Source organism: Tinamus guttatus, unplaced genomic scaffold, assembly GCF_059628265.1.
Source record: "Tinamus guttatus ecotype Peru unplaced genomic scaffold, ASM5962826v1 Tinamus_guttatus_pri_ptg000036l, whole genome shotgun sequence".
NCBI lineage: Eukaryota > Metazoa > Chordata > Aves > Tinamiformes > Tinamidae > Tinamus > Tinamus guttatus.
The window spans coordinates 888,947-914,921 of NW_028288570.1; the positions used below are offsets into that span (position 1 = coordinate 888,947).

Genomic DNA, 25,975 nt, shown 5'->3' on the forward strand with positions numbered 1-25,975 from the left:
GGCCCAACGGGTGCCAAGGGGAGGCTGGCGGAGGGAGCCGCGCGGCGCCGTTTCGCAGGACAAGGCCACACCAGCTGCCCGTCCCTGGGCACTACTGCAAAACCGACTGCGGCGGGCGTTACTCGTGTCCGCCATAGTGCACATATGCACCGTGTTATATAAAGCATATATGTCACGACGGCGCTGGGGGAAGGAAAGGGCCTGCTTGTGGCAGTGATTCAGCCAAACGGCTGACATCTAAACCTCCAGAAAACAAAATCTCACGGGGGAAGGTAACTTTAGGTGGCGGTCTCCCCGCGGCCCGCAGAACAGGCAGGATTTTTCCGCGCTAAATGAACGAATCCAACAAAAAAAATCCGTGGGACGCGCGCGCGGCTCGGGCGGAACGCGCGCGCGGGGGGAACGCGTTGCCTGTGGCGCGTGTTGCCGGCCGGCGGGGAGGCGGCGGCGCCTCCTTCCTGCTGCCGGCGCGGCGGAGGCGGCGGGACGGGACGGGCCGGGCCGGGCTGGGGCGGCGCTCGGCGGGGCCCTGGGAGTCCCCGCTCCGCTCTGCTCCTCATGGCCGGCAACTTCTGGCAGAGCTCGCACTAGTGGGTGCCGCGGCGCCGGCGGGAGGCTGCGCCGGGACGGCCTTGCTCGTCCCGCCGGGGCCGGGCTTGGGGCCGGGGCCGCCCGTCCCGGCGCTGCCCCGCGGGACGCGCCGGAGCCGCCGCGCTGCGGGGTCCCGGGCCTGGCGCCAGAGACGGGGGCGCCTCGCTCCCTTGTCGGGTGTGTGTGTGGGGCGGTGGGGTTGGAGACTCTCCAGGGCTCCGAGTTGGGAGGATCCCGGTGGATATTTGCTTGGGAAGGATGCGCGCGGTTTCCTTGGAGGCCGCCGGCCCTTCGGGTCTGAGCTGTGGCCCGCTCGCACAGGAGATGCTTGGCAGTGTGCTCGTAAAGAGTAACCAAACCTCTTCTCCCTCTTTCCAGTTTACAATGGATTTTGGATAAGCAAGATCTGCTGAAGGAGCGCCAAAAAGACTTGAAATTTCTTTCTGAAGAAGAATATTGGAAGCTACAGATATTTTTTACGAATGGTAAAACTCTTTTATCCTCAGTTCAGCTGTGTAGTCTGTGTTGTGTTTGCCATGTCTAGACATGAGTTCCAATTCCTTAGAGAATGCAATGTTTTCACTAGTGTATTGCATCCATTTTCCTAATGTATTTTAACAAAGAGCTGGAGTGTCAATGACATTGTCATTTGGATCAGTTGTTTTGACAGATTTTTAGGATAATTTATAGATGAATCAGATTTATTTTTCTAATATTTGAGAGGACAAATAGTAGATTTTTTTTTCTTTATTTACAATGAATTCTTAGAAAAAAATAGAAGGAGGGGAAGCCATCAGAAACTACTAAACTAGCCGACTGAAGAGTCGGTGCTAAACAGTAGAAGTTTTTGGTGAGCTCTTAGCTGTAGTAGCTATTGTTCCTCTTGGCTTTAGCTACTCTATGAAGTGCTAGCAAAGAGCAAACCTGTTGTGCCAGCTTGTGCAAACGGTTGTGTTCAGTTACACTCTTCGAAACCTGCCCCTCAGCCTGTGTCCTCATGACCAGTTAATGCCATGTTAGTTAATTAACTCCGTGCTGGGTGGCTCCCGGATTGCCCGGTGCTTCAGATGGGACCGAGTGCCACCAGCAGCCTGTTCTCCTAGAGAGTTGGGGGCTTCTCGGGCTGTGCAGCTACCCGAGACTAGATCCTGGAGGCCGTTTGGCTGCACGAGTGGTATCACTGGAGGGAAACGGACTCCACAGGCACTTATATTATTCAGCATTAAAAAAAAAAAACTTTCTAGGGTTTAAAAAAAAAAAGCCAAGTAGAAATCTGTTTGCAGACAGTTATTTAAATATTTTTCATGGCAATCTTTTAAAGTACAGAACACCTTTTGGAGGGGGCAGGGGAAGGTATCTAACTGGTCCTCAAACATAGTTGAGGCAGAAATGTTCAGTGTTTTTTCCGAGGGCCACTGAAAGTTCTTATATTGGTGCTGGGATTATAACAGGAAAATACTTACCCCAGCCTCTCCTTTAGCTTGACTCTTCTGTTGTGAGTGAGTATGCTGCAAATGTGATCACTGCTGATAGGCCTGTGGTAGCTCCTGTACAGCACCAGAACATTAAGCAACCAGTGGTTTGTTTTCTCATTTGAGTCCTGAAACTTCTTCATGATAAAGAAAGTGGCATGCTGATACTTCTAAAGTGATATTTTATGTTGCTTTTCAGTAGAAAATTATCTGGACGAAAGCAGCTTCCTGTTTCATCCCCATTTGAAAGTGGTTGCTGGTTGTTTGGCTGTATGCAACTGCTTATGCTGTTAAAATGTAGAGGAGGAAAACTGTCATCTCAAGTAGTTCAAGAAGGAAATTCGTGTTGACTTTTCCCTTCGGATCACAGTTTTTAGTAGAGATTTTGGCTGAAAAGCAGATTAATTGATTTCCCTTTTTGGTTTAGTGCATAAGCTATGATATTTGTGTTACAGACTTCTAAAAACATTTAAATTTAAAGCGATGTTGTTTTTTAAAAAATCTATTTTTGTAGATATAAGGGAATAAATAATCCAACAGTTTATTTTAAAATTCTTCAAAAATTAATTACAAGTGTTGGATTTTTTTTTTCTCAGCATGTACAAGCTTCCATTTCATTAAGTCTCTCCAGACCCCTTGTCCATTTTTTCCCCTAAACCTTACTGGATTTCTGTCTGGCAGCAGATGGCCTAATCGTTCCTGAAAATCCCATGGGAATGAGAAACCTATTTGGAGAATTTTGCTTGGCTTAATGCTTGGATGTTTGTGATGCCTTAACAGTAAGACAGCTTTGTAGCCCTCTGGTCAAGTCAAAGGGAAAGATCCTTTTAAGCTTCCCAAGACACACTGAGTAATATTTCAGTGTTTGTCTGGAGATCGAGCTGACCTAACGTCCTTTCCAGCAGTGTTCCTGGTAGCCCGAGGGTCACTGCACCCTGGTCTCCATTCGGTGACCGTCCTTCCTTCCTAGGAGAAGAGCAGTGTGGCCAGGGAAGGGATTTAAAGTCTCGTTGAGTTAACATAGGGACAAATCTTTTTTTTTTTTTTTTCCCCTGTAGACTAGGGGGAGGAAGGGTTTTTTTTTTTTTTTTTTCCCCACATTTCATCCCTTTTACTGTGATGTAGACTCTTGATATTTGCTCTTCTTTTATGCTGAGGTGTCATCAAAAGTAGCAGCGAGAGGTACTTTGTTCCCAAGAGCCGGTGGAGAGTAGCTTGGGTAGAAAACTGCATCCTTAATAGTCTTTGCATAGAGACTTTGCAATGACTGATAACAGAACTGTTTGCTTTTTCCGTCAACAATCACTGTCCTGATCTTGCTGTACATTTCAAAAATGTATACTTGAGTATATGTTGAATCAGCTTTTTAGACGTTTGTGTAGAGGGGGGGGAAAAAAGGAGGAATCAAATGTAGCTCAGAATAGCAGACATGAGGCAGTACAGGGAGGGAAAAAAAACAAAAACAAAAACAAAGCAAAACCCACGAACAAGTAGCGACCTTATGTTTCACTCCGTCATTCTCTACATGCTGCCCTGCTCTTAGTCCCAGCTTGGTGCACCTGATTTGCTTGGCACCTTTCCTTTGCCTGGGAGGCCCAACAGGAGCTACCTGCGCAGATGACACCGGGGTGGTTTCCTGGCCAAGTGGCAGAGGAGCCCTTTGCTGGAGCAGCTGACTCCATCCTCTGGTCTCCCACCCCCTCTCCCTGGACTAAATATGTCAGTTCTTCAACACCTGCTGCCTCTGCCAGATTCAATGGCTGTGTTTGTGTTGGCAGTTTCAGTCATTCAGAGGCAATATCCACTTTGCATGGCACTGAGAAGCCACCGACTTATGTTTTAACTATCTGCATTTGTTTTGCTGTAGAAGGAATTACCCGAGCTCAACCCTTCTGGGCCCGGTGTCATCACCTCGTTGACGGGCACACTCGCTCTGTATGCAGTGAAACCCCCTTCCTTTCCCTTCCCTCACCTCTTCAGAGGAGACCCTGAGCTCCAGGGTGCAGTTCCTCAGTTCCTCCTCTTCCCCTCTCAGCTCTGTAGCTTTGCAGCAAGGGGCTCTCTCGCCCGAGGGGAGGAACTGGAGTGCTGGCTGTACAGCTGCTCCTGGGATCCTGAGCAGCACCCACGTTTTGAGATCCTGTGCTATTTGTTATCAAACTGTCTTCAAAAACTCAACTCAAGCTTTTGTTCGTTTTTCTCAAGTTATCCAGGCTTTAGGTGAACACCTTAAATTAAGACAACAAGTTATTGCCACTGCAACAGTCTACTTCAAGAGATTCTATGCCAGGTAGGACTGTTTACTATGATGGTACAAGAATAAAACATTTGTTAGGCACACTTTGATAGCCCTTTTAAAATGCAGTTCTGTATTAAAAAACAACAAAAAAAGACACTTTTGGGTTTTTTTTTTTTTGGATGGTGTAAAGCTTTTATGCTGGTAAAGTTAACTTAAGCTTTGCTTTTTTCAAAAGGAAGTGTGGTGCTCTTAATAGATTAATCTTTCTGCGTGTATGAAACAACACATTATAATTTTGTTATAACATTTCAGATATTCCCTAAAAAGTATAGATCCAGTATTAATGGCTCCTACGTGTGTGTTTTTGGCATCCAAAGTAGAGGTATGAAGTATTACAATTTTCTAATGTAAATTTTTGTGGTGTATGAGAGAGAGAAAACATTTAGGCCTTCTCAAATTTTTGTGGTTCTTCATGCTTTGGGGGTTGAAACCTCTTTCCATGGGTTTCTATAATAATTTAAAAAAGGAGGCAGGAAAGGCCTTCAGACATGTTGCTTAGTACCTGATCTTTCACAGTTTTCTCTAAATTACTAATCCTGAAGGGCCTCTGAAAATTGGAAAAAAAAAATTAAATGGCTATTTCACTGTAAAAGTGTTCGCATATTTGCATAGCGTATATTAATTTGTGCAGTTTTTGTTAAAGTATCTCCTTTCTGGTGTGTTTTTCCTTATGTATGTTTGCTCAAACTTAAAGCCGAAGTTTTATTCCTAATTTCCTTTTCCCCTTTTGCATAGCAAAGGATCTCAGGGTTTGTCATGCTTTCATTCCCTGCAGTAAGCAGCAGGCTCCTGTGCTGTCTTTGGGAGCTGGCAATAAGGAACTGACCCCTTAGGGGTAGCAGTGAGCAGACCCTTCACCCTTAGAGTCCGCTTTGAGTGTGGCCAAGCTGGGCACTGCTCTTAGTCCTCTGCAGTGGAACAAGTTTTCTGGCTGTTTGAGAAGTGTCCGCATAATGAGCGGATATCAGGTTAGCATGTTTGTGGTATGTCAGCTCCAGTGAGTGTTACAGGAGGATCCCAAATATCTTTTGTGGGATAGAAGCAGTCCAAACGAGCCAGTGTTTGCAGGCGATGCTGTGGTCTGTGCAAATACTGTAGCACCTTCCAGTGTTGGGGAGAGAGGAAGGAGACAGAACAGAGGGGAGAGTATTTCCTACCAGCCTGTTAATGAAGCTTGTTGGAAAGGGCAGACATGGGTTTACAGATTTACCATATGACCATATGTAATAGCACAAATGCTAGGAGTCAGTGCAGCCTTTCTTACACTAAGGCTTCCACAGCTGTGGGGGTAATTTGTAGTAGTAACATTTCTGCTGTGGACTTCTCTGAAATTGTTTTTTTTTTAAAATATATTTTACATAGCCATTTTTGGCTTGCTCACTGCCTCAGCAGAGAAGCTAAAGCTTTATGGAAGCCTAGAGAGAGAGGGGAAAAAAAAAAAAAAAAAAGAAAGTAGTTAATGACAAGTTGCTAAAGACAGTTTTCTCTCCAAGTGGGTTAAAACTTACTTTCTTGAAGTCCTCTTGTCTGTTCTATGTAGGCTGTGAGCCAACTGAACTTCAGGTATTATGTCTTTGGCACATTTTAAAGTTTTCTATTTCTTATAATTCAAACAACTAAGTAACTAATAGATGAAAAAATCTTTCTATTTACCTATAACCACTTAATTTACTCTGTTTACTTGAAAGAAAAAGAAGGGTGGGAAAAAAGAAATAATGCGTAAGAAGTCTAGTTTACTTATTATTTTTTTAATCTTAATACTGTAATTGTGTGAATAAATGACATTGCAGATGGTTCACCTCATTTACCATTCTTTTTCTTCAGGAATTTGGTGTTGTTTCAAATACAAGGTTGATTTCTGCTGCTACTTCTGTATGTAAGTATTAGCAAACTTTGTTGTGCAAGATTTGGGTGTCTTGCTATAGGGAGATTAAAAAGTAGCTTTTTATCAGGTTGCGAATGGCTTTTTTTTCACATTAACTGTTAATAAGTAATTTAAGCCGGTTAGCATAAATAAGTTCTGTTTCCATATTTAAAACAGAAGGGTTCTTCCTTAGTTTTATGTGAGTGTGGTAGGAGCTTATGCTAAGCATAATTAAAAACTAAATACTAAAATTAAAGTATTGTCCTTTAGAAGCAATTTTAAGTAGTAAGTTGATCTCAGAACTGCTCCAAGATAGAATTGGACACTTAGAATTCTATTCGTCTGTTTTATAGCAGGTCCATTTTCATGGAAATATCCATCTTCAGAATTTTTGGTAGGCTTCATATGGCCTATTTTTTTAATCCTTTTTTTCTTCCATCAGAAAATCAGTCTTTGCACACAATGTTTATTTCTAAATATACATTTTTAACTTACATGTTCTTCCCAAATAGAGTTAAAAGGCACAATTCAGTCTTGTCATAGTTATTTCATTCTTGATCTTTCCCATCTGCCTTATATTTCCTGGTTCCCGTGACTCGCAGCGCATCTATCCAGACCCGTAAAGTGATGGCTCCTTAACTGAATGCTGTAATTTGACCTAGAAGGTCCAGCTGCTCTCACTAGGCAGCTCCTCCCTGTGCTCTTCAAAATGTAGGTCAGTGCTTCCAGAATCCCTTGCAGAGGTCGAGGGGACAGGTGACTGGCTGCATCTGTAGCCTCCATGTGTGGATCACTCCCCAGCGCTGGCCTTACGACAATTCCGCCACCAGGAGCTGAAACGCATCTGCGGTGCCAGCCTGACCAAGACCAGTACTGCATTTAGCAGCAGAGTTGCTATTTTTACTGCGGGAGCATCTCAAAGCACAGATCTGTGTGGCAGCTTTGATGCCTCTGTGAGAGAGGTAGATGGATTTTGGTAGATCAGGAGCAGTTGATTTAGCTTAGGCTCTTACAGTTGAGCTCTGCTATTCCTGAAAGTCCTGTGTCTCAGACTCCCGTGGAGGCCTTTGCCCATGGGACTTCCTTCAGACCTACAATCCTCATCTGCTCTGTTGAGTGCTCTGCATTTTGTGGAAGTGGGGGCAAAATGCTTTCCACTAGTGCTTATACAACCTTTATTCTACGTGCTCTTCCATTACCAAAGTTACTTCTTTGACTTATACCGTTTTTTTGAAAACCTTCATGGAAAAGTTTTTTTTTTTTTTAAAAAAAAGAGGTGAGACAAAAGGAAATTGTCAAAGGGGAAGATTGGCATGGTACTAGTCAGTTCAAAAGACTTGTCTGTTTTTGTCCTAAGGCAAAATTTCTAGCCAAGTTTACCATAGGTGAAAAATTCCTTTAAGGTCTAAATGTTGAAATCTTTAGTCCAGAGGACTGGTGCTGTCTTCCTCATCAAAGTGAATCACATACTGATAGTCTGGATGTGGAATCGATTCATAATTTACTGTCTGATGTTAATACATGGAGTACCGTCTACTTCCCAGTTGTTAAATGTTATCTGCTTTCCTTAGAGGACTGAGATTTAAGCAGATTTTAAAATATTTTTTAAGTTTCGAGTTCTCAGACCCACATTCTCAAGGGTATCCTCTTTGTAATTTTGTTGCTCAGCATTCTATATCAGATGGCTATTTTTGCCATTTAGTATCATCTTTAACCCCAATTACCTATTCTAATTGTAGAAGGCAAGAGGAGAATTAAGTACCTAAAGCAGGGATCATGAAAAGCTAGGAACCTCAGGAAACGTGCACTTGCATGTTCTCGTGAAGGTAACAGCTTATTAAATTAAGTCTTATGCCAAAGTAGGTGCTTTTGTATGAGAAAACTCATGGAGATAAACACCCTCAAAAGGTCTGTGTGTAGTGTATTGACTTCTTGCTTTGAATTCGAGTCTGTTTTTTGCATATTCTGCATGAATGTTGGAAGAATGAACATCCTGAACATACAAGACCTCTCTGTCCGACATCCCTTCTTCCCATTCTGGCTTTTCTGAGACTTCATTACACAACTTGAAATTTTGCGTGTTTTAATGGATCCAGCCCTAAAAATCTTTCTAAAACAATCCCATGTGGAAGTGATCCACTAGACTTGGAGTGAAGTAAGTAGGTAGCTCTCCGAATGCTACTTGTAGGAAGTTAGGTGTCCATGTGGCTAGTAGTTAACTGGAATATTTAATGGTGTCCAAAGCAGCAGACTAGTGATTGGCTGAGAACCTGTAACAGTTTGGATTTCGGGTGTCTTTTTTTTTTTTTCTTTTTTTTTTTCACCTTTCGGGATCTCAAATCTTATGCAGCTGACTTAACTTTTCTCTTTCTAACACAAATATTTTATGTGCTACAAGCAACTGTGCTCTGCCAAATGGATGTAAATGGTTCTATACAGACAAAATAACAGAAAAGAGAAGTAATTTCATTAGTTAAATATTTTAACATAATGATTTCTCTTTATTGTAGTGAAAACTAGGTTTTCTTATGCCTTTCCGAAGGAGTTTCCTTATAGGATGAATCATGTAAGTATGCTGTTCAAAAATATATCTTGATCAAATAAATTAAAAGACAAATGTTTGTTAGCAGGAAATTGTATGTCTGACATATTCTGACTGTTTTTAACTTATTTGCGTATCGGAATAGGAACATACGTGCCTGTTTTGGAGCCAAATATGGCAAAAAGAATATTACTCTGACAGTGGAAGTGCTAGCCCTTTTTTGTTAAATTCTGTGACAGAAATATTTCCTTACTGGTAGAGCAAGTTTGCATAATTAATTTGAGATAGATTATTGGGAAAATTTATCTTTGGAAAGTAATAAAATTATATAACTTCCTTTCCTTAAATTGTTGAAAGGAGTGCTAGAAAGAGAAATTCAACAATGAGTGACTGAAATAGCTATTTTATGCATTATGGTGATAAAGAAAGATACAGCCTTTAAAAATGTTTTTATTTACAACTACATTCCTTCAGGGAAGATAAATAACCCCTGTGCCTGGGATGTTTCTAACCGTGCATGCTGGAACAGTTGACTTAAGGAAAACAGTTTTATTTTTGACTGTAGTATCTCATGCCCTCTACAGAATTTTTTTTTACAGTCTTCATTTCAAATTTAGAGATTTCCCAGTGTTTTCAAGGCATTCCCAGTCACAGCATTAAAAAAATTGGTACATTTTTTTTCTTAAAACTAGTTTTGACTTAAGCTCTAGTAGTTGAAAGTTAAGTGCAGCTCACTTTTTAGCCTGACCGTGATGCTACTTTCTTTGTGATTTTGGTTTTCAGCTAATCAACAAAGGCAGATGATAGATTACAGAGTGTTTAAGTCCTTGCAATAAAACTAAATTGCTGTTTTACAGATAAAAGCAGGCAGAAGCATATTGTAGAGTACCACTTTTCTCTAGTGTAGTAAAGCACAATCAGTCCAGTATTTTCCTTAATATTACTAGTATATCAGTCACTGTCTTGACTGAGGAGTGCTGTTCTAATTGCTGCATAATGTTTCATATGAAATTGAAGCTGAGAGTACATTAAAAGGCCGTTTGGTCTGTTAGCAGTATGCTCAAGAGGCTCTGTTGCTACATAATGACTTCTCTCTTGCTGTTACAGGCTGGGAACAGTTTTCTTGTTGCCAGGCATTGAAATACTTTCATAGTAACTTTGATTCAAAACACTTAAACACATTGTTATTATGACTCGAGTTAAGTTATAGTGTAGTAAGGCAAGGAATAGCGTTGGGTTTTTGTGTGTTTTGTAGCTGTATATGAAATTCATCTAGAAGTGTTGGAAATGTAGGTGCTGAAGAAAAAATCTTGTGTATTTGTGGTGTTAAGTTGGATGTCAGTTAATTCTTTCTGCTCTCTGAAACATGCTACTCCTTAATTGTATTTTTATTTCTTTGCAGATACTAGAATGTGAATTCTATCTCTTAGAATTAATGGTAGGTGTTTATCTTTTATTATTTTTTTTAACTGCTGTGTTAGTTTACTTTTGATGTGTTAAGAGTATTTTGAATTTGTGATTTTAGAATACTGTCCCTACAAGTCTTAACATTTATGTGTTCAGTAGAATGCCCTAGTTGCCGAGCTGCTGTCTAGACTGAGTGGGGGAATTCTTAACTCTGTTGCATCTCTACAGTAAAAATGCAGATTGCAGGACTGGGGGGGCAGCAGGATTGTGTGGACATCTCTGTATTCCAGTTGGTAGAGCTCTGCTGGGAAGGGTGAAGCATAAGTCCTCTTTGTAGGACGACTTGTGTTTCTTAAATAAGAGGTACTTGCATATAGGTCCTGAAACAGGGAGTAGGGTGTTGGTGTGCCTGTTTCCCCAGCGGAATGGCCAGGTGTGTGCCAGGCAGGAGCACGGAGTTGTCATCCTGCTGAATCCCCTTCCAGCTTCTCTGGAGAGGGCATGGGTGTCTCCAGACTAGTATATAACCTGGTAATTAGAGCAGCCTTCTAAGAAGTGAAGGTGGTTTTGAATCCTCTAAGAAAGAAAGTGAATTTAGAGCTTCCTGCTTTCTGAGACAGTGCTGTAACTACTGGGCTGTTATATGAAAGGGGCACAGCACAATGCTTTTCTTTCCAAGAATTTTTAAAGAAAGAAACCACAAGTGTTTTTCTACGAGGGTCACGGTCTCTTGCCGTGTTTTCTAGAGAAGTTGAAAATATGCAGCTTGCCCAGGATTATCAAGCAGTTTAGATAAAGTTGTACCTAGTTTCTGCATGTTGGTTGGACTTGGATGTATTAGGCACCAAGCTGACTCTACCAGGATGTCCTGCTAAAGTGCCCCAAAAGGGAGAATAAAACAGGGAAGAGTCTGGTGACAGAGGCAAAAAGTGAGGAGGGATATGTGGTAGTGAGAAGTGGTGAGGAGTTTGAACCCTGATTCCTAACTAGGGTATACCCGAATGCCTAAAGTGTTTGCAACCCCTTTTTAAGTGCTGTATTTAGTCTTTGATACCCCTGCTACACATGGCAGCAGCTTTTGAGCTGGGTATTTCAGAGCTTTATTTTGAGGAACCTAGTTAACAACTCACCTTTTGGAGATCATGGTGTCCTGGAAAAGTAAGTTTAAAAAGTGTATTTTCTATAACTGTGTTTCACTTCAGTGTCTAGCATATGTAAACTAATGCAGCTTTCCCCTTATTGTATCCATACACTTGGTTGTTTTCAGTGAGAGGGTTATTCCTCATTGTACACAGCAACCTGGGCCAGAATTTCAGAGCAGTGAAGACATTTCTTTTTTCTTTTTTTTTTTTTTTTTCTTTCCAAACCAGTGTCAATTATGTCAGCATGCTTTCCATGTATGGTATTTAGTGACAGACTGTTTTCTGGCAGCATTTTGTATTTCCAAGTGGGAATTACGGGTTTGTAAGCAAATGAGGGTTCAGTGTGCTGCAGATGTGGCTCCCTGTCTCTAAGGGAAAGGACAGGGACAGACTGGCAACCATGCTCTGGAGTGGTAGTCTGGAGAGAGCACTGCCCTCATTAGAGCAGAGCTAGGTGTCATAATGCTACTTAAAAAAAAATCAGTCGCTGATTTTTAAATTGTTTTTGATGTGAACTGACAGCACATTCTGCATTGTGAGCTGACTTTTATCCTGTTGACATCTTTCCTAGGACTGCTGTTTGATAGTGTATCATCCTTATAGACCTTTGCTCCAGTATGTGCAAGATATGGGCCAAGAAGACATGCTGCTACCTCTTGCATGGTAATGAAGACGAGATTAATAACAGTGCCTCTTCTCAGCAGGAAAGCAAGTGTTGAACAGTTAGGCTTCAGAAGTGTTTACGTAAAAGCAAACTTATAAAGCATATTAGAATACAAAGGGTGCCCTAATTAACTTATGCAGGTATTTGTCTGTGGCTTGAAATGTTTATCTTTAAATCTTTAGTGATTTTATTTTGAAGTGGGACAATTTTTAATTCTAGACTATCTTTAATAGCACAGTTTTCTGTGCTCCTGAATAGTGACTGAGAGTAATAGGGGGGAAAAAAAAAGGAAACAAACAACAACAAAATCTGTAAATGTTACTTTTCTGTGCTATCTTGTTAGAGCAGCTAGAAACAGTATCTACTTTTGGTTTGTTTAGCTGAGTTAGGAGAACTTTTAAATACTTAAGCGGTTTCTCACGTGCAGATGGACAATAAAATTTGTTTGTCCTAACCTGCTTCTCAGGGGTTTTTCTTTTTTCTTTTTTTTTTTCTTTTTTTTTTTTTTATGGTGGATGTCGACACCCTCTGCAGAATGACATTTATGATGCTGTATAAAGTATTTCAAATTTGTGTTCTGACAACAAGGAAAATAAAAGCTTTAGGAAATTTTAGACAAGAATAGAGATCTCAGCTGTGCTAATTTTACCCTTGGAACTCTGCTGTTTCTGCTGGTCGGGAAATTCACAAAATGTTTATGAACTAGCAGCAGTTTTTGAAGTCATGAAGGCTAAAGGTGAACAGGGTAATACTTCTAAGCTCTTTTTGCACAGGAGAATAGTGAATGACACATACAGAACTGATCTTTGTCTGCTGTACCCTCCTTTCATGATAGCTCTAGGTAAGTAACAGCAGATTGGATTTCTCTGATACTCAGAATGTCTCAGGAGCGCGTCTTGGTTCAGTGCTCATGTCGTGGTGTCTTTGCAGCTTGCCTACATGTGGCCTGTGTTGTCCAGCAGAAGGATGCAAGGCAGTGGTTTGCTGAGCTGTCTGTTGATATGGAAAAGGTACTTCCTTTTTTTCTTCTCCCCCAACTTGTTATGGAGTGAGCAGAAGTCATGATTAGATGAAAAAAAAAAAAAAAAAACCTAATTATAGAAGTGGTTGATTGCCAAGCCAGATTAAATGTGAACTGACTCTGTTATAAGATCAAAATTCTACTTCTTAATTTAGTTGAAGGCATGTTTAGATAATTGCACACTTAAACTGACTGTGATAAATCAAAATCAGTGCTGCCTCTGACCTTATATATATATATATATATATATATTTTTTCTTTTTTGCTATTTAGATTTTAGAAATAATCAGGGTTATTCTGAAGCTGTACGAGCAGTGGAAGAACTTTGATGAAAGGAAAGAGATGGCTACTATTCTTAGCAAAATGCCTAAACCAAAACCACCTCCAAACAGGTATTGTACCTCTGTCAGTTAATATGCCTTTCACACAGAAAAACTGGACTGCTATCTTAAGCATGAGTAGAGGCGTAAATAGTTACTTGGAAGTGCAATATTGTGATTATTATAGTGATTATTCACAGTGCAGACCTTTCTATTATAAACAGCCAGCCTGGCTGCTCGGGAGCCAGGGAGAAAGAGGAGCTGTAGGTTCTGGGGGGCATTAGTGTCCCTGCAAGGAAGGTGCTCCCAGTGCAGCTCAGTGAACATGAAGAGCTGTGGGGCGGCAGCGGTGCCTGCCCGGCCTCACTCCTGCCTACGGGGTTAAACATCTGCACGTGCAGGTGCCTGGGCACCTGCCTGTGTAGGGTCACCTTTGAAACGCTGCCTTCGGAAGTAAATTCCCCATGAAGTTGCATGGGATAGATTGAAATTATTATTCAAATACACTGATGCTCCTTATGTATGTACAGAATAACAATTGTGGTTTTTTTAATGAAACTGCACAAAATTTATTAATATATTCATGTGTGTGTTGATATATTTTCCCTGAAAAGGCACTTATTACTTTCAGAAAACCATATTTTTATTTTTTTGTTAAAATGACATGTAATGTTATACTCCTGTTCAATGACATGTGGATTTTTTTCCTCCAAACAGTGAAGGAGAACAGGGTCCAAATGGTAGCCAGAACTCTAGTTACAGCCAATCTTAGGACATTCCAAAGAATTTCTTTACGGACCACTTTGGATCAAGACATCTGGGGATCTTTCCTGTGTTCATGGAATGGACAGAAGATTTTAGTTACCATCTTTGACAAAGAACTTGAAGAATAAATAGCTTGTTTCTGTCAAGCATTTTGAAAGCTTTTTCTTTAAAACTGCATCATTTTCCTTGAAGCTGGAGTAAATGTACTAAGATTTCTCAGTGTAAGGAATCAAACATAAACCAAGCTGCAAAAGATTAACACTATCCACTCAAAACAAACGGGTTTTGTTTGCTTTGAGAAAGTTGTAGCTTGCCATTAGAGCGAACTTTTTTTTAAAAGCAACAGTAACCTGAAGCCTAAGTATAATTATGTTGATGACCTGTGTTGTCTTCATTTTGTTTGTGACTGAAGGAAGATAGTGCACTGTCTGTTAAATCTATTCATTACATATTTTTTTTTAATAACTGTGGATACTGTAACAGGTAAAACAGGAATTCTTCAGGATCAAACCTAGAAGAGTCCACAAAGAGTATTGTTTTGATCGAAACTGCAGGAAAGAAACTCAGTTCCCTTTTGGATTAGAGAAATGCTGTTTTACTCTGTAGATGTACTTGGATATTTTTACCATGAAGCCTAGTAGTCCAGCTTACCAGAGAAGTGCAATATGTATAGTGTTTCTGCAGTTTTCTTCATCATTTCAAGTGTTAGGAACTAAAAAACAACCCAACACACTGATTTACTTGCAGGTACCTGTGCTGTGTGGTACATCGGAGTACTCTACAAGTAACTGATCAAATTCAAATCTGGATACGAGTGCTATTTTCATTGTGGATTTTTTTTTTTTTTTGTACAAAAGATATATACACTGTTAGTCTGCCTTCACTGTTAGTGTGGATTTGTGTGGTTCATTAGAGAGGTTATTTATGAGGATCAGTGAGCTTTATACTGGCTAACTTTAACAACGATCCTCAGAGCAACTGTTTAGAATAACTGAAATGGGATTCCTTGGTTAACTATATGCTGGAGAAAATGAGATTCCTTCAAAGAGAAGGCCATATCCTGTGTTCCTTACTCAGGCAGATCTCCCAGTAAAGGCAGGAATTGACCTAGGTCAGACTTGCTGATTTTTAGATAATTTTGTTCCTAAACAATTTCTGTACAACTTTGAATGAGAAAGTTGACTTACCAAGTACAAAAGCTGAACAATAAAATAAAGTGCAGCAATGTGGTTGTCCAATTTCTTCTTTAATAAAACAACATGGTTCACTAGATTAAAATAGAGGTAAATTGCTCAATGGTGCTTTTGGTTAAAAAGAAAAACCTGACAACTTGAAAAAACATACTCTGTTCCTGCAGACAAGCCTCTCATTGGCTGGCCATTCAGTGAAATGTAACCAAGATGTGTGTGTTTGTATGCAGTCAGTTAGGTTATTTGCATTTCTTACCGTTCAAGTTATTTTTGTAAAACATTAGATGATGAGCCCAAACCACTTTATGATGAGATAGAAAATGTGTGTGTTTTGGCCTTTACTGTTTCTGTTGGAATTTCATCCGTATCCTTATAAACACTTGATTAACAAAGTGAAATTTGGCTATTTATCTTTGTTTCTTAAAGTCTAAAATGCATTATTTGTAATGTGGAGTTGGCAAATAGGAATAAATTAACGCAAACTGACCCACCTGATCTGTGTAGTTCATAAACACAAACCGTTCTTTAATTAAACATCAGTCTTCTTACAGCTATCACATGCTAGTTAACAAAGATGGGTTTTTTAAGTTAGTGATTTTACATTATTCCGATTAGAGAAAAACAAAAAGAAAAAAAGAAAGGGTTTCTTACAGCTGTGAAGTCTTTGCAGACTTTACTTCACAGCTGTAGAGCCTAGACCCCAGCTAAAACACCCAGCACTTCTTGAGAGTAAGCAGAGGTATCTGTAGGATTTCTGTACTGGAAAAAATCACATTTCCATCTCCAATTACAGAGTAAACAGGCAAAACCAGTGAATTGAGGTCAGAGGAATGGGATTTAGTGATGAGAAATAGAAAAAGAAAGATGTAAACGGGAAGCTGTTAGATTACAGAATGAAGCCAGCAAAGCTGTTCAGTAGTTTTAGGAGTATGGTTTAAATTGCTTTTTAAAGGTATATCCCTACTTCAGGTGCTTAACAGTTGAGATCAAATCCACAATTGATTGTCAGAAAATGTATGTTAAGATGATGTTTTATTCCATTAAGTTACTAAGTTCCTATCACAACCTCATCTCAAAGCGATTACAGATCACAAAAAGCCCTTGGTGTGATCAGAGGTATGCAATGGCATTCACATGAAAAGGGGACGTTTTCACCCTGAAAGGAGAGCAAAGTCTATAAAAATCTTAAGTGGCCTGAAGAATGAATGGGTAACTGCTGCCCATCACTTCTTTTAGCAGAAGCTATAGGGTCACTAAGTGAAATTGATATAGGGCAAATTTAGAACATACAAAGGGAAAAAGATATTTCCATGGAGTTAAGCCACAAGCCTCACTGCTCCAGGAGGATGTGGCAGCAAGAGGATTGTGTTGAGTGAACGGCAAATGGATGGATTCAGGAAAGAAAGCTCCCAGGGATCCCAGCACACCAGGACGTGCTCAGGCCTGAAGAAACAGGCCTGTAGGTCAGATTGTGCGGGGGATCGTGTCACTCCATGCTTACCCTGCTTTGAAGTCGTGCTCAGACATCTCCTACTGCTTGTTGCCAAACAGAAAATAACCGGCTAGACAGACCCTGCTGTGAGCCAGTACAACTTGGTTGCTCATGTTTTGTGGCTACCTAATTTTAGATACTTCTACTACCCTAGTTGTTAAGTCTCTGGGCTCTTTGCTCGTCCATGTGCTAAAGGTTGGTGATTCAGCCTATACAGCTAGGCACGCTTGCTCAGGCAGTTGGCTAAACGCATCCAGTGTTGCAGACTACAACTCCATCCTAATGATCCGTATCAAAAGGTGTTGTTATTCCTGGTGAGACCTGGCAGGACTTCAGTTGCCCCTTTGATTCCATGCTCACAACACTGTGTCACGTTAAAGGGAAAAAATTAAAAGACTGTAGATTTGGCCAAATCCAAAACATATGACAGCATCTGTTGCTACTCCTGATCCAGCCTGAAAACAAACAAACAAAAAAAACCACGGTAAGATAGCAAAAAAATACCAAGTAGTCAAGAATGACAACAAGGTCCCACCCACTCATTTTAATTTCATCTTACTCCCAGTAATTCACCAGCTAAACCCCAGTGTTTTGGAAGCTAGGCCTACATCCTCATTCTTCATTTAACATTTTTTTTCTTTACGAGCTAGAAATAAGACCTTGCAGTAAGATTGCTAAAGACACAATGACACTTTGATGAAAAAAGCATTACTCGCTAGGAGGACGGCTTGACCACAGTTCTCTCTAATTATTAGAAAAGAGGAGAGAACTGACCCAACCAAAACTGGAAGATCTGCGGCCAGGCCAGCCCAGCTGGCACAGCTGGCTGCACTGCCTGCAGCTCTGCTGCAGAAATAAATGAGAGCAGGGAAACAAATACGATTCTAGTTATATTGCTTACCTTGTCTTGTCTGTTCTCTGAACTTGCCAAGCTGTCTATTCTTAGGTCCTCTATTTTGTCTGACCATTCAAATGGCACTGTTGGAACAGAAAAGATCCCAACTAAGTGCCTGTCACCAGCAGTACTAATGAGAGCAGAAATAGGGGAAGTTCATGGAACCATAGAATCACAGAATGCTTAAGGTTGGAAGGGACCTCTAGAGGTCATCAAGTCCAACCCCCCTGCACATGCAGGGTCACCTAGAGCACGTGGCACAGGACTGCATCCAAGCGGGTTTTGAAGATCTCCAGAGAAGGAGACTCCACAACCTCTCTGGGCAGCCTGTTCCAGGGCTCTGTCACTTACTGTTAAAAAAATTTTCCTTAAGTTCCTGTGGAACTTTTGGTGCTTCAGTTTGTGGCCATTACCTCTAGTTCTGTCAGTGGCCACCACTGAAAAGAGGCCAGCACCATCCTCCTCACTGCCTCCCTTGAGGTACTTATAGACACTGATCAGGTCCCCTCTCAGCCTTCTCTTCTCCAGGCTGAACAGGCCCAGCTCCCTCAGCCTCTCCTCACAGGGCAGATGTTCCAGGCCCCTGATCATCTTTGTGGCCCTGCGCTGGACTCTTTCCAGCAGCTCCACATCCCTCTTGTACTGTGGGGCCCAGAACTGGACACAATACTCCAGATGCGGCCTCACCAGGGCTGAGTAGAGGGGCAGGATCACCTCCCTCGACCTGCTGGAGACGCTCTTCTTAATGCAGCCCAGGATCCCAGGCAGAGGACACGCTGCTGCCTCATGGTCAACTTGTCGTCCACCATGACACCCAGGTCTTTCTCCGCAGAGCTGCTCTCCAGGTCAGTCCCCAGCCTGTACTGGTGTCTGGGGTTATTCCTCCTTAAGTGCAGAACCTTGCACTTGGCCTTGGCCATGAATTTCATAAGGTTTTTCACCGCCCAGTTGTCCAGTCTGTCCAGGTCCCTCTGGATGGCAGCACAACCCTCTGGGGTATCGGCTGCTCCTCCCAGTTTGGTATCATCAGCAAACTTGCTGAGGGAGCACTCTGTGCCTTCATCCAGGTCATTGATGAATAAATTGAACAGGACTGGACCAAGGACTGACCCCTGGGGGACACCACTAGCTACAGGCCTCCAAGTAGACTCTGCACCACTGATCACCACCCTATTTTTATTTCTTTTTCCAGACACTGCACAAACATGAACTTCTGTGCTCAAGTTTTCTAGAGGCCAAAGTAATTCAGCTTTGCTAGCTTCTCTGAATTCTTAACAGCATTAAAAAATCTTAAAACTATAACTATGCAAATTCATAGGTGAGGATGGGCTTGGTTGTTTGTTTTTTAAAGCCTAAGACATACAAATTTATGTACAGGAAAGAGAGGAGTGAAGTAACTTCCTTGGACACCTCAATTTTTCTACCCTGCAATGATTACAGGTCTGTAGCAGGCAAGTTCCCACTTGACACTGAGCTGCCACAGGAACAGAAAAATTTGACTACACGACATAGCATTTTGTAAACAGCAGTAGATTTGTGTGTAAATATGGATATGCTTTTTTTAAAAAACAAGAAACCATACACCATTTTAAAAGGCAAGTATTCTAACACTAGGTCAGCTTCTTGTATTTTGTGACTGATAGCAGACTTTAGGTCTTGCAGTCACATAGCTCATGAATCTCCTTGCACTCTCTGGAATACAAACAATGTTTCAGAACTGTAACTATACAAGAAGTATAATAAAGTCATGCTTAGGACAGTTACCCAAAGGCTATTCTAATAACTTCAGACTATTCTAAACAAACCACCGACACAGTCAATAAGGAAAACATAAGTTTATAAGAAAGCTTTATCACCATTTTTTAAAGCAGACATAAACCACATTACACAAAATCCTAGTTAGCAGTAACTATTAAAGCTCTCTTCACCTAGTTACAGTGAAAAACATAGCCCACTGTAAATGTTGAACAAACATAAAATTCTCTCTTGAAACCATAATCTTCAGATGTGATTGACACCACCAGTTAAAATACATGGCTACTTGTAGGTGCATGTCCAGTTACAAAAGAAAACCAGAGGGCTGTATATTGGGACTGGAATCCACGTGTTCTGAATTTTAAACCCCTTTCATCTTGAAAGGTTTCAACAAACAAAGCATCTGAAGCCTTCGTGGGGCAGGGTGGTCATCTTCACTTTTTCTCTGGAAGTTCACGCTTTGCCCATTCCTCAAAGCCACCAGCATAGTGCTGAACTCTGAAAACACACAGAAGATTCATCAGTGTTATGAAGGGCTCTTCTTGATAAAATTGTGGAAGAGGACATGGCAAAAGAAAAAAACAGGAAGCGAAGCATGCAGAAATGCTCTGAAATTATACATGCTTGTTTCGAGGTTTGAGGAGCCAGACACAGTCTAAGGAATACCAAACAAGTGCTTTTCTCAGGTACGTTCTGCAGCACATTTCCTCCAAATGAGGCAGGGCTGGAGACTAAACGTCAAGAGAGGAGTACTAGGCTCAGCAATGAAATGGTTTGCCACTGCCTTTTTTTCCTTTTTTTTTTTCTTAAGGAGAGAACTGACTCACTGCGGTGGAGATTTACATGGTATTATGTCATCAAATAAAAGCAACACACTGATCTTTAACTCCTTGTGAACCCACATACTGTATAGATCTCACATAAGCCTGTGAGGAACCAAACCTAAACAAAGGAAACAAAGCCCCACCATGCAACACAACACAGGCTCCTTCAGTTAGGCAGCAGGAAAAACAGGTATGAAGAAGAATATTTTGCACTTATTAAAATATTATGCCTATAAAAACAAGAGTGTCTTTGACATTTTTTGACCGTAATTGCCAGAATTATTCCAGTTCAAGAAATGTGGTTCTGTAAAAACATGTGCAAACAACCAATTGCCGAAATTTCACTCTCAATCTTCAAGTCAGTGAGACACCTTCTGTCAAGGGTGTAAGAATTCTGCCAACAAAATCCTGCTTTCATCCGCATTATATCAGTTTCATTGTCTTTTAATTATTCCCTTCACTATTTTATCTCTGGCAAATGATGCACTGGTTTAGTGAAAGCAAAGGTCTACTTTTTTCCCTTGGATGAGCTGTATAGGTGAATCGCAACTTACCAAAAGGCACTGTTTCATAAACTATTTAATGTAATTTAAAATTGTACTTCTACCAAAATGGGCAGATCTCCGCCTTTCCGAGCATCCAGCTGCCACCTTAACATCACTACAAGTGTGCATGAAGCTGAATAAGCAAGTAGCATTTTATGAAGGAGCTGCAAAAGCTGCTGGGAAGATGAGGAAGAGTTCTGCTTCGCAGCAACCTCTTTAATCCCATCCTCACGGCAGAAGTTGTAGACTCACCTGCTGAAACCCAAGGACACAGCGAAATCCAGAGCCTGTTTGCTCCGTACTCCTGCCAAGCAGGAGAAAACCACATGGTCCGACTTGGTGGGCATCTTCTGATGGTACTGCTCCCTGAAGTCCCCTGGGCTCATCTGCAGCGCTTCCACTAACTCGCTCACTGGGAGACAAGGAAAAGACATCTCACCTGAAGGTTCAACACCCACAGATCGGTTTACCCTGGCAACTGTCCTTGGAAAACGCCAAGTCTTGCAACTTACTAGACGCTATTTAGCTAAGTTTCTTCTAAGTTATCGTCACACTGAATTGACAGCTGAACAAAAATAAGGCATTGTATTTCTAGGCAAATATTTCTAGGCATTGTATTTCTGAGTATCTTACAAGGTATATTGATGGACTCTGGGATTTTTCCAAACCTGTCGATCTCCCATCTTTCTCGGACATCTATGTGGATGATATTGTTTTTTTTCAAGTCTTTGAGCTCTTCGTAAGAAACGCAGTGCCCCACAGCAGAACAGAGCTTTCGGAAAACAACATTGACGGTCCAGGGCCCTGCAAGAGAGACATGTTCCCTGAGCACGCAGGGAGCCCGGGCCTCTGCCCTCAGGGAAGCCTCTTCCCGGGAACAAGGCTAAAAACAACCGCAAACCGGGACACCAGGTCAACCCCGCCACGGCCGCCACCAGGTCAACCTCGGCACCGCTACCAGGTCAACCCCTCCGCTGCTGTCACCAGGTCAACCCCGGCACCACTACCAGGTCAACCCCGGTACTGCCACCAGGTCAACCCCGGTACCGCCACCAGGTCAACCCCGCAGCTGCCGCCACCAGGTCAAGCCCGCCGCCGCTCCCGCCCTTCCAGGCCAAGCCCAGGCCGCCTCACCGACCCCCGCCTCTCCGCCAGCTCCCGCCGCCGCCACCCGCAAGGCCCGCGCCGCCCGGCCCCAGCTCCAGCCCCGCATCGCAGTGCCCAAAGATGGCGACGGCCGCCGCGCAGCCGCCCCGCGGTCCTCCCCGGCCTCCGCGGCCGCGGCGCTGCCCCCGCCCCGGGGCCTGTCCCGCCTCTGCCCCTGCCCGTGCCCATGGCCGTGCCCTTCCCCGTGCTCGAGCATACATTTCTTCAGGGCATAAGCAGACGCAGGGCGTGAGTGAGCTAAGCCTCATCTTCAGCAAAGGTGAAAGCTGCAACTTGGTGATTTTCGTTGGGAACATCCCCGCATTCGAACCTCTCCGTTGCTATCAAAGGGACGGGTAGGTTGGACATCTCTCCACACGTTTGAAGATCTTGAAAACGTCTGTACCGGTCAACAGGTGGAATATTCACTGTATGGAGCTGCTGTTCCCACACTGTCAGCATGCTAAAACTTATCACCCATTTTGGACAATATTTCATATATTGGTAGAAAGACTAATTTACATTGCAATCCTCTGTAAACTGGACTACTAGCAACAACTTTAAGTGGAGTTGATATGCCAAAAAGCTTTTAGCTATGCGGTCAGTTTTGCTCCATGAGATTATAACACTTTGTTCATAATGAGAATTAATGTTCACAACTCTCTGGTTTCACCATGTATCAGAAAGTCATGTCTCAAAATAAAAAAAAATATAAATAGCTTTATCGTCACTATATGTTAAAAATACTCATTAAAAAAGGTATCACGGACTTGTTAGTTATAGTAAAAAGTTAATCATCTCACAACCCTATGCAGGAAAGCAAAGGGAATACAGAGGATGTTTTGGCTTCAAAAACTTATGCATGTAAATCCCAGGGAGCTGATTTGGGTGGAATGCCTCCCAGTGCAGGAAAAAAAAAAAAAAAAAAAAAACATGCTCTAATTACATGTAGATAGAAATGCAGTTTACACCCTGATTTTGCAATGACTCCTCACATAAAACTTCCACCAACTTAACAGTTCAGACAGGGGGGATCAGGCCCCTCTTGGACTGTTTTTCCTCTTCTCCATGTACATTTTTTGCTGACCCACTTCAGAGGCCCACCCTGTGCCTCAGCTAATACCTGTGTTTGACCTAACAGAAACATTTAATGTAAAGCTAGGCACTAAAGAGCCATTGGAATCTTAAAAGCTCTCCAGGAAATATTGCAAATACCAGTTGAAGGTCTGACAGGATTTCACAAAGATCATAGACCAGACTGATGAAACTACTGCTGTGAAGGTGGACTGTGAAAGCTTGTTCAGTGTGTTTTATTCAGTGACAGTGTTTTTTTTTTTTTTTTCCCAAGCAGTTTGTCTTCCTATTGCAGCTACTTCAGTCTGTTTTTATATAAAAAGCCTGAGAAGAGACATGGTTAAGATCTTGGTTCAGCTTTCCCTTACTGGCAGAAGGCTCATTAACAACTCTAAATGCAAGTCGTGTTAAATTCAAATTACATGTTGAATTTACTCATAAAGATGAGTAGTTTAACCTTTAAGCTGAGCCGAGCCAATGAACAGTGGTTCATCTTTGCAAGATTAAGTCATAAGAATTATTTTATTTTGCTTCGTTGCTGGCATGATGGATCTATTCTGTCAGCTTAATATATAACATTACTGATTTCACAATTTATTGTTCATCCAGTATTATTTCATACTACTTTATTTCTGAGTAAATGTATATACCTGTCTTTACAAAAGAAAATGCTGTTACTTCAAAATGTTAAAAGATCAATTCCTAGTCCCTGCCATAAAACATACCAAATGTGATCTGAAAATCAATTGTTTCTCCCTCAGAAGTCCCACTGTAATTTTATTTTTTAGAAAATCAGTGCTCTCTCTACTTTCTAGCCTTAATTTATAACTAAACATTGATAAAATACAAGGACATTTACAACATTTAATGAGCTTGTGATAGCATCTCTGTGTTTGGCGAAACCAGTGGGAATGTTCACAGTGATTCCAGTAAGGTCTGAATTTCACTGCATGTACTTAAAAGCGGAGCAGCCGGGGCGGATAAATTGTACACAGATTTTTCACTACCACATACAGTACCAGCAAATGTTTTTCGCAGTTGGAGTACTCAGTTGGTGCCTTCAGTTTCAGTTCATTCAGAAACTCCAGTCCCTGCTGCTTTATCTGAGCTAAGTAATTTCTATAAAAGAGTCAAATTATTGAAAAAAAAAGACACCTAATGTAAAAGTAATAAAAAAACACTAGGCTGAATGCAGATCAGGAATTTTGAAATCAGTGTAACCAAAGTAATTCTAAAAAGAGTGTCACTGTTATATCTAAGGAGAAAACCTGCACTGTTTTTACTTCTCTAGCACTCTGCTTACATTTGCACTTGCTGTGGTCAATAGTCAACAATTTTATTTCTTAGTTTTTAAATTATTTCATTTTGCCAACTGTCAGTCTCCCAGCTCATAGGATTTGTTGTTAAGATGCTACTGTTTTAAGCACAGAAATGAGAGTCCTCCTATTTGTTATGTTTAAAACCAATTACTACATACCTTTCTTTATACATACATGACACACCTGAGATACCAGTCTTCTAAAGGCAGGCACATTGCATCTTTTCATTCATAGAAGATGTATTTTGAGAAACATGCTGTTGCATCTTTGCTAATGAGAGTTTTGTTTCTGGATATGAGAAGAAAATACTTCTCAGTACTGTAAAGTGTGACAAATTGAACCTGGCACGTATAACTGGTTCACTAGCTGCCCTTCTGCCAGCCCTTCCAGATGGCCTTAACAGACATTTGCAAATTGTCTCTTTGAAGTACTGTATCTATATGTGAGTTGAAGTTTCAAACATTTTTCATTCTCAACAAGATATGGATAGAACACAATCCTTCAGGGACTCACTTTTGAAGTATATTTTACTGTATATTTGATCTGTAGTAAAATAAATGATGACCACAATTACATTGACTGTACAGATGGCTATGAAGACACAGAGTATGAGCTCTGTGGCATCAGAATACTCATCATATGAAGTGCATATTCATATAAGATTGCATTTTTATAAATTAATTTCTAGTTATAATTTGTCATTGTATCACACAATGTACACACAAAGAGAGAACAGGTTCATTTTATTGAAGAAGCAGAAATGACCTGCTTGCCATCCTCCCAAATGCTGCGTGAGGGGTCAGCGGACACCAAGCTACGCAAACTCCCCCCAGCTAGGAAAGGGACTGGAGAAAGACAAGCAGCGATATTCCAACCATCAGTCCCCCTTGCAGTATCACATCGATCCAACAAACCTAAATAAATCTAAGTTTCTAGTAACTCTTTTCTTCAGAAGTAGCATGTTAGTTCTTCTGCCTGCCTGCCTGCCTTCGTGGCACGGCCACATCCAGTGCACAGACAACCCTTCCTCATCAGCTCTCTTCATTGCACCTCTTGGGATTCTCTCCCCACCTCTGCTCAGCCTCGCACACTCGTCCCTGGTGGCTTCATTTCCCACCTGATTTCCCAGGTTACATTTACACCTGTGTATTGTGCCATTTTCAAATTCCGCTGTCTTCTCCAGTGCTAAAGGAGCTTTAGGGGGCAAAATCCCTTTGCGTTAGACTATCCTTTTACACACACCCACATTTCCTTTCCTTACGTGATCTGTCGACCTCCTGCAACACCGCTCTTGACATATGTCTTTGGTGGGTCCAGCGACTCCTGGACGGATGCTCTTCTAGTTCTTTCAGTCTGGTTGCCTTTGGGACCAGGATTATCCAGGCTCTTCACCCCTCCTTTTGGGGTGTCCCATAGCAACTTCATTCTTTCTCCCCTGTTTTTACTCTAGGTCTTATCTCTACCTGATCTTCTTTCATTAAAATCAAGCCACGATCTCTACACAAAAGGCACGCAGCCCTTTCCCCTGAATTCACACGCGCCTCCTGTCCTAGATACACTCTGGCTTTGCCCCTGGCATCCCCCTACGGGTGTCCAGCCACACGCTGAGCTCAGTCTCCAACCCGAGCCCACCAGCCCACCCCGGACG

The 25,975-nt window shown here is 41.7% G+C and overlaps 2 protein-coding genes across 3 annotated transcripts; one reads left to right on the forward strand and one right to left on the reverse strand.

The window, feature by feature from the left end:
- The first annotated feature begins 496 nt into the window (after window positions 1-496).
- CCNC (cyclin C) lies at window positions 497-15,763 on the forward strand. Of its 2 annotated transcripts, XM_088534681.1 has the most exons (12): window positions 497-590; window positions 970-1,076; window positions 4,269-4,353; window positions 4,615-4,684; window positions 6,187-6,238; window positions 8,737-8,792; window positions 10,171-10,206; window positions 11,889-11,980; window positions 12,755-12,822; window positions 12,912-12,991; window positions 13,276-13,394; window positions 14,040-15,763. In XM_088534681.1, exons 1-12 carry the CDS (start codon window positions 559-561, stop codon window positions 14,092-14,094), a joined length of 852 nt encoding a protein of 283 aa, XP_088390807.1. In that variant the 5' UTR covers window positions 497-558; the 3' UTR covers window positions 14,095-15,763. The 2 variants fall into 2 exon arrangements, with proteins under 2 accessions (XP_088390807.1, XP_088390815.1); XM_088534689.1 differs by lacking the exons at window positions 497-590; window positions 4,269-4,353 and having other exon boundaries at window positions 971-1,076; window positions 14,040-15,309.
- A 4,073-nt stretch (window positions 15,764-19,836) lies between these two features.
- Window positions 19,837-25,752, reverse strand: TSTD1 (thiosulfate sulfurtransferase like domain containing 1). The gene is made up of 5 exons (XM_088534716.1): window positions 25,589-25,752; window positions 24,028-24,127; window positions 21,422-21,671; window positions 21,041-21,200; window positions 19,837-19,917 (listed from the first exon to the last, which is right to left on the reverse strand). Exons 1-5 carry the CDS (start codon window positions 25,750-25,752, stop codon window positions 19,854-19,856), a joined length of 738 nt encoding a protein of 245 aa, XP_088390842.1. The 3' UTR covers window positions 19,837-19,853.
- Window positions 25,753-25,975: the final 223 nt, after the last annotated feature.

Bases quoted from the DNA above. Each gene is read 5' to 3' on its own strand.
- CCNC (XM_088534681.1), top strand. From the start codon at position 559: ATGGCCGGCAACTTCTGGCAGAGCTCGCACTA. The intron at 10,207-11,888 runs GTAGGTGTTTAT...CATCTTTCCTAG, and splicing joins TCTATCTCTTAGAATTAATG to GACTGCTGTTTGATAGTGTA. The intron at 11,981-12,754 runs GTAATGAAGACG...CTTTTTGCACAG, and splicing joins ATGCTGCTACCTCTTGCATG to GAGAATAGTGAATGACACAT.
- TSTD1 (XM_088534716.1), bottom strand. From the start codon at position 25,752: ATGAAGTTGCTATGGGACACCCCAAAAGGAGGGGTGAAGAGCCTGGAT. The intron at 21,672-24,027 runs GTACTGTATGTG...GGTTGTTTTTAG, and splicing joins ACTGCGAAAAACATTTGCTG to CCTTGTTCCCGGGAAGAGGC. The intron at 19,918-21,040 runs GTGAGTCTACAA...GTGTGTTTTCAG, and splicing joins GTGTCCTTGGGTTTCAGCAG to AGTTCAGCACTATGCTGGTG.